Here is an 8,375-nt window from a genome sequence, read left to right as displayed (position 1 = left end):
AATTTTCGTTGAAAAGGAACGTTGCATAAACTGCATGGTCGTACAGTGAAACTGTTATAAACACCGAACCCTGTCTAAACTGTAAACCTGTCTAAACTGGACCCTTTCCCAGTCCCATTCCAACAGAACTGTATAAAATACCTCTATAAACCAAACACCTCTCCAAACCGAACAATTTTCTTAGTCCCTGAATGGTTCAGTTTAGACAGGTTTTACTGTACCTGGTCACGGTGACCGTGACCTGGCACGCGTGGTGACCTGGTATACCACTGGGTCCCGGTCCCATAGTTCAAAGTTCAAGTCAATGTCCGGAAATGAAAACGCCCTCTAGTGGGCAAGTACATAGTGTGAGTTATTGGCTGCTGGCTCTCGGCATCGGCTGCTTCACTGTGCATGTTCTCAGGATGAGCTCGCCAATCTGAGATTTTCTTATCCTTAGACGATTTTTCACGAGTGTCTAGAACGTTCAAATTACTCAACAAGCGCTTATTTTAGTGGGAGTCACCGTGCATGAGTGTAAGTACGAGCACAAGTTCTGTTGTGTACCCGGGACAATGTGACTCACTGACTGGCTGTTAATACAGTAGCAGAAGTCCCTGGCTCATATGATGAAGTCAAACATCTGTACCATACCAGACTGGGTGAGAGACCAACAGTAACACTAAACGTTTTGTAGAGACAGTTACACTCCTAAATATTTTATAAGCTATAGGAATTTCATGCAAACGTATGTAGTACATGTAATTTAAACCTAAAAATATCATTTACACGTTAATGTGCAATTTATATATCGTAAATCTCCCTTTTCACACTCGTACGTAAGCCACAGCTTTCAGGGAGGACATTTAAAATGTATGGCCTTTGGAACAGTCTTGTTCTGTGTGTAATGCCCAGCGTAATGATGACACTGATATTTAATGTATGCTCTGCATTTGTTTTCAAGAAGTGACCGCCTTCAAGCTTAGTCATGGATCAAATGTGGTATGTCCTGGTTGCCTTTCGATTTCTGCTGACCCTGTACCCACAGTCGGGATACATTCACCCGGATGAGTTCTTTCAGAACCCTGAAGTGACAGCAGGTACGATTCAGTGCTCTCATTTCTCAAGGTCTTCCACTAATGCTCTCCTATTGGACCAAAGAGCGTGCATAGAAGCTTGTTCAATGGGTAGGGAGGGAGGGGTGAACTTTATATGATGTGTTATAAATAGAGCTGCAAATATATTGCAAGGAATCAGTACAGAGAAGTAAAGTGGTTATATGAGGTGCAGTGGAAAGTTGGTATTGAGTTACAGTATACATAAATTAAAAATACAATGATAACACCTTTTGTATACATGAATATTTAAGTGGAGTCAGCGTAGATTGATGATGACCACCACTGAAGTGGGTTTTCTGATGTAAACAAAATGAAATAGAATCCTCCTGAAAATGCTTATTTCCTGCACAGCTGATTAGTATTTAGTAATTTACCAGTGTATTACTATTATTATTATTATCATTGGCCGTTATTTAAACTATATAAACTGTTGAGCCTATGGCTCTTCTCACAGTGTCAAGGGTAACGGTGGACATATGCAGCAGTGATTCACTGCTTTCAGGAGATAAGGTTGTCATGTATTCATGCCTTTCCTACGTCACTATATCCACATCCTAAAAACAAATTTTTAATTTTTTTCAGCGTCTGTGTTTGGATTTGAAACCCACAAGACCTGGGAATGGCAGAACAAAGAGTTGCCAATACGAACAGTGGTCTTTCCCTACGCAACATCTGGATTTGCATTCCTGGTCTTGAAGAAGTTGCAGGAGTATTTTCCAGGGATAGTGACAGCATACAGTCTGCTAGTGTTCCCGCGATTGCTGTTGACGTTCTTGTCGCTGATCTTGGATTACATGTTGTACAAACTGTGCAGATATCTGCGTATCGACGCCGACCGCTGTCTGGTTTTCCTTGCCAGCAGCTACGTAACCTTGGTCTTCTGTTGCAGGACTTTTTCCAACGGGATGGAGTGTTTCCTGTTCGCTGTCGTCCTGGCCTTGACCTTGAAGTCTGCAGAAACCATGGAGAAGTCAAAGGTCAGTCAAAGAGGCAGGAAGCTCAGCAGGAAGGAAGACCCAGTCACAACTAGCCGAGAAACATACTCATTCCTTCTATCTGTTGTGATAACATTTGGAATGTTCACCAGACTCTCGTTTGCCGCATTTGTCATGTGGCCGATGTTTTACTGGTATTATTCCATTGTAAGGTACCATGGATTTCTGGTTGGCTTTTCAAGTGCTTTCTCACTTATACCTGGCACCGTACTCACCATGTTTACCTGCATAGTCACCGACTCCATCTACTACGGCACCATGAGCAGTGACGTTATATTCTCCTATGATATTCAATATTTCTATGATACATTTACCTCTGATCACTTGCCTGAGAATCTCACTATCACTCCGCTAAACTTCCTGATATACAACAGTGATATATCAAAGCTGTCCTACAACCCCATCCATCCGAGAAGCACCCATTTTGTTCTCAACATGCCCCTTTTGTTTTTGCCTCTCCTGATGTGGGTTCTTCCATCCCTCTTTTCGTTCAATCAAATCCCACAACAGAGTGGGAAGTCGCCCACCATCAACAAAATGAACTTTTTTCTTGTACTTGCCACGCTTGTACCAGTGGGCGCTTTGTCGTTCATTCCACACCAAGAGCCCCGATTTCTCATCCCAATTATTGTTCCCTTGCTGTTGCTGTTTTGTAGAAATGTCGATGACTTGTCTTTCAATTTCAAAGTTTCTTGGATCATTTGGAATTTAATGGGTGTCCTGTTCTTTGGTTTCTTCCACCAGGGAGGCGTTGTTCCCTGCCTTCAACACCTGCAGGGCTTGTCAAAAAGCAATCCGCAAACAGAACACCACTTTGTCTTCTACCACACTTACATGCCACCGAGACATCTCCTCGCTGTCAGTCAGGCATCAGATAGTCACATAATAAGACCTTCAGACAATGAAAATGCACCGTTTAGTCATGTGACCACGCATGATCTGGCAGGAGCTGATCACGCCTTTCTGAGTCAAAAAATTGACCAGCTGATGACCCAAGCTCACCGTAGCCAGACCGACGTCGAGGTGTACATCATTTCCCCATCCACACTCAGTGCTTTCTTTCACACTGTGCATGCTCAATATGATTTCAACCTCCAGCGACAGTTCTATCCCCACATAACCATTGAAGATCCCATGGACTTCTCTTTTGATGATAAGTATGCAGTTGACAAGAGTGCAAGCACGTTTATGAAGTTTGTGCAGAGTCAGTTGAGTTTGAATCTTTACAAGGTGGAACAGCGCTGGCATGATGCAAGCTAGTGTCATGCCAATTCTAGCCTCTTTCCTAGTCATATCGTTAACTTCTTTTAAAGCTTCATAAGCTGTATCTTTTGACTACTTTTTTAGAACTTATGTTTTGTGGTTTCCCGACACTTTCTGCATTGAATCCCTAAACTGTAATTTAATGCCAAGTATTTAGCATATCAACACAACCTATATGAGTATAATCTACATTGATATTATTGAAAATTGTATTCAAGTCCGGACTAGAATTCATTTGTAAACAATGAACAACCATCGCTACACACATACAAGCTGTGTTGACAAAAAGAATACTCAAAATTTCAGGGTCAGACATGGTAATTGATATACAGAAGCAGAATACTGAAAACTTGCACAAGTTACAGCTTATGTCCCTTTTATTTCTTTTAACCCAGGATTTGTTTGTCGTAACTGCCATTTCATACATTCCACAGCCTGTCTGTTTACCTCATTGTCATTTATATCCACCCTTCAGCAGCCATACCTCTGATGAGATTATGAGCAGGAAATACGAATGGGAATCAGAGAAAGTGTACCGTCTTCTTTTGTCGTCAGAGTCATGTCAGTGACTTGAGAAAGTTCTCTTAAACGTTGAGAAATTTTATTTTCAACATATCATTGTACAAGGCAGGTTCAAATAAACATCTAGAAGTCCCTAGCTTGACTCCAAGAGTTTTGAAATCTGAAAAGTTAGAGAGCACAGTTACTGGTCTTTTAGGTGTGATGTGGTAATGTAGTCTGTTGTAACCAGATGTAGGGATCTACTTGTTTCTTGTTTGCATTGTCATGTGAATTTATCATTGGCTGGTTCTTCAGAATGATCCGTCATGGTATAGGCGCTGATGTAGGTAGAGGAATTCAGCAGAAATGGATGGCAAACAGAGAAAAATTGTGAAAAGTAAAAAGTGAGGACATCTCTTCATCTGGTTAGAGCATAATGATTGTTTGTTTTTTTCAATGATGAGTACATTGACAGATAGGCTTTTTGGTTTAACCCTTTCACCACCATGGTTTGGCCCAATCTCATTGTTATCTATGGTGAGTGTGGACCTGTTTACAGGGAATTGGGGTGAGCAGGTTAAGTCAGATACAAGGTTTTTTTTTGTAGTGTCAGAATGAAATTCTGCCTGTTTCTTTGTGAATTGTGAATTTATTAGCCTGTTTATTATAAGAGAAGCATCCATCATAATTTTTATTCCAATTTCAACATTCCTTGTTTATTTTTAAGAAAAGCAACCAGAATTTTTATGAAAATTTTCAACATTGTGTATTTATGATGTAATAATAGCAAACACTTTTCACATGTATGATTTTCAAGAATCTTCAAAATATACAGTACATAGTTAATTCACGATACAGTAAAACCTTAGATGATTAGAGCTGGGAACTTTATTTCCTGTTGTGTGATTAAGCTTCATGTTAGTAAATATGATACAGTACAACTTTTTTATATTGCTTTGGTATCGCCACCATAAATTTCTAGGTGTCTCTAAACTTTCATACTGTATTAGATACAGTCACTTAGTCTGGCGATGGTAGTTTTCAGACCATCATGCACGTCTTCATATACAAGCAGTGTACTTTTCTGTATTCTCTTTGTTCATATGAATATTCATAAGTGTGGGCTGCAACATGTCAAATATTCAAAAACTAACAGGGATTAAGGTAGAAAGTGCCACTTGGATAAGATATTCAGACTCAAATTTTTAAAATTCTCTCCTCTTGTTGGGGCTCACTTTAAAGGTCGTCGATCAAGAAATATTTTCACTATCTTAGTTTTTCAAAAATTTAAAATTTTATTTTCCCTAGGGAGTTAATTCGGGGATGGCAGCCATTTTGAATAGCAAAGATCGGTAAATGTTGAAGGTAATTTGTTTCTCTAAAAGCAAAATTTGCACAGTGACCCCTGATTCGTGTTCTTGATTTTGTGAGAGAATGATTGAAAATTTCATTGAGGAAAGATTGAGCAAAAATGAAGTCTTTCACTTTTGAGGTGCATACTACCTAAAAACATATATTGAAACAGCATTGTCTGAGGCTGTTCACAGAAAGGGCGCTACTGCAGGTCTTGTGGGTCCTACGTGCATACCCTAAGTCTGCTGTTCATATTGTGCAATTTCCTGGCAGGACTAATATACTGCATTTGTGTAATTGCCTCCTGTCTTGATAACTGCACGATGCATTCTTCATCCAGCAATCCCAAACAAGAATGTTGCCAGATGACAACAATCTTTTCTGAGCCTCTCCAGAGAAACTGCTAATGTAACCTCATTTCCAAATTTTGATCTTTGGAAAAGCAATATTACACACAATGTGAGAAAACTTTCAGTGAGCATTTTCACAGCTATTTATTTTTTTCTAGTCTTCAAATGTTTAACTTTGTAGTAGCGATACCACATACATAGTCAAAGTGTCAATTCACTGACATGTTTGATAACCTATGTGTAGTCTGTAGCAAAAAATGTGACATTACTTCAAAAAGAGCTAAGGTTGTATATATTTTGACCCCATTTCCATAAAAAGATTTCTTTCTATTGGAGCTTTACTTGATATAAAAGATGCCGTCGTTTGAAGATTTTTTTCATACATAAATAATAGATGTGTGCTGGAACAGACATTTTACGAGTGAAATTTAATTTATTTGTCTCTTAAATTATTGGAATAATAGAGTAATTAGTAAGAGGTGATCATATTTGAAATTCAGTAGTAATGTAGTAATTTAATTGTGAAATAACTTTGTGATACATTGTACATTTTGATACAGTGTACATTTTTAAAAGTCATGATATTTTCATGGGGTTATAAATCTTGGTACAAACAGGATACACTGACAATCTGGCAAAAATGGAAAGAGCTGATTCCTATTGATATAACTTCCTCCATTAATATCAAAAATAGATTAACTTCATCTTGAATTTTTTGTAGAGTTTTATGTACTTGCTCTTATAGGAATGACAAGTTTGTAAGCACTGAAATGCAAAATAAAATCACAACAATTGAGGGAGCAGTCTCCAAGCTGCTGCAATACCGGTAAACACAGATTCAGATGTGAGAGATAAACCTTAATTTTGTCTGTATTTCTGCGAACAAATGATGTGTGTGCAATGCTTATTTGAAAATGGAGTTTGCTTTGTTTTTGATACAATATTTATTCTTTTGTTTAAAACTTTCCCTTTTCATGAATCATGCAATGCTTAAGTTTATTCCTCCAGAGTGATGTCCTTTTCTCACCTGTAACTTACAATAAACTTGAAAAACCTTGTACATACTGTCGAATGCGATTATTGCTGTTGGTTATCTTGCATAACCATGGCAAAACTAACAAACTTCAAGATGTGAATATTTCAAGGAGATATATGTCCATAAATGATAGTGTATGAAGTTTTGAAAATTTCTAACAGTCAAGGAAAAATAAAGTTACCACAAGCATTACGCTAGCTTGTTTTGATATCTATAGTAAATATTGGACACAAAGCAAATTTCAAAGATATCAGTTCCTTATATGGCAGAAAAGGTTTGATAGTTATATGCATGGGATGAGCATTAGGTAATTGAAATCAACAAATGAAATTCACCATATTGAATTACATTTCTGTGGTAACTCTTCTCTGATGCAAAAAAATGTTTCACATCTGTCATAGAATAGACAGTCCAAAGGTTTAAGTATGCAGAGAATGCAGATTATATACTTTGCTTAAAAAAACTTTCTGTCAAACTGTAAACACCAAAAAAAAACAATAAACAGGTGTTCTTAACACAAAATATTGTGTAACGTTGTGAAGGCAGATATTGCCAGCATAAAGCTGTATTTCTACAAGAAATGTCTTGACAAAACGAAGCAAATAGAGTTATCTGACATCCATTTTCCAGTTAGGTCCCGCAACTTCCTCCAAGAAGTTCCTATCAGTGGTATTGTCAAGGAGATAGCGTCCCCAGCTAGAGTTGAAAGGTCATTTTCGATGATCCGGAAATGAAAACGCCCTCAACCCAGCGTGGCCCGCGGCATACGAGCAGAAGACGAGGCTGAAGTTAGACTCGGTTTCGGATTCGGTTTCGGATTCAGTTTCGGATTCGGTTTCGGATTCGAGAGACTGAAAGAAATTTTATATTTTCAGCCAATTGTTACACTGTGGAATACTGGATTTTCCTTACTTTCCCTGGACCCTTTTCAGCTAAAATAATATCTAATCAGACTAGACAAAGTGAAAATAAGACAGTGAAACAATGAAAATCTGTTTTCAGCTAAAATAAATTCCAGTGAAAATAAAATAGTCTCATGTACTTTCGTATGAAAAGATAAATAATTGTCGTCAAGAATAAGTTTTTACTGGGTTACCTGTCGGCATAGGTAGTATATATTTCACAGCATAAATTGTGTGCATATATTCACAATTAAAATGGTTAAAAAATGGAAATTACAGAAAGCTTCAAAGCACTTTAATTTGAAATTTAAAGGAAGTGTCGAGCAAGGAAACAATATTTACAAAAACATACTTTAATCATTTTATATGTCACAATGTGTGTCACATGGTTTTAATGTTAATGTGTTGTATTAATTTGATGTTTTGAGTGATGTTGTTCTACATAGAGTTAATTTCGAATGCACCATACTAAACTCTCGGACTAAACTATCAGTTAATATGTTGCGTAATAAGGATAGCATTGAATGCATTTCTTTGAATTGTGTGTCGTACTGTTAGCTTGAATAGTCTGAACTGCATAATGCCCATAATTGAGATGGACAGCTCATAAGTTGTAACTTTTGACTGATTTTTCAGCAGTTTTGTCTTGTGTAGTCATGCACTACAGTTTCTTGCTCTACTGCCTAAAGTGTTTTGATTTTTTAAACTGTATAAATTATGATTATATGTGAAACATTTATGCCATGAAATACATGCTACATTTATGTGATGAAATACGTGTTATTTGTGCAGTAAGGTGATCTAGTTAAAATATCTCCTTGTGTATCAGTAGTTATTATATTCTTCGAAAAAATAATAACATAAGCTGGAAATATAAA

The 8,375-nt window shown here is 37.4% G+C and overlaps 1 protein-coding gene across 2 annotated transcripts; it reads left to right on the top strand.

Moving 5' to 3' along the window:
* Positions 1-328: 328 nt before the first annotated feature.
* Positions 329-6,619, top strand: LOC139118758 (GPI mannosyltransferase 4-like). 2 transcript variants are annotated; one of them, XM_070682191.1, is made up of 3 exons: positions 329-516; positions 944-1,079; positions 1,680-6,619. In XM_070682191.1, exons 2-3 carry the CDS (start codon positions 968-970, stop codon positions 3,350-3,352), a joined length of 1,785 nt encoding a protein of 594 aa, XP_070538292.1. In that variant the 5' UTR covers positions 329-516; positions 944-967; the 3' UTR covers positions 3,353-6,619. The 2 variants fall into 2 exon arrangements, with proteins under 2 accessions (XP_070538292.1, XP_070538291.1); XM_070682190.1 differs by having other exon boundaries at positions 347-516; positions 947-1,079.
* Positions 6,620-8,375: the final 1,756 nt, after the last annotated feature.

The sequence above is a fragment of the Ptychodera flava genome, chromosome 19, assembly GCF_041260155.1.
Source record: "Ptychodera flava strain L36383 chromosome 19, AS_Pfla_20210202, whole genome shotgun sequence".
Lineage (NCBI taxonomy): Eukaryota > Metazoa > Hemichordata > Enteropneusta > Ptychoderidae > Ptychodera > Ptychodera flava.
Note: the sequence above shows the minus strand (reverse complement) of the source record. Positions and strands in the feature narration are given on the sequence as shown.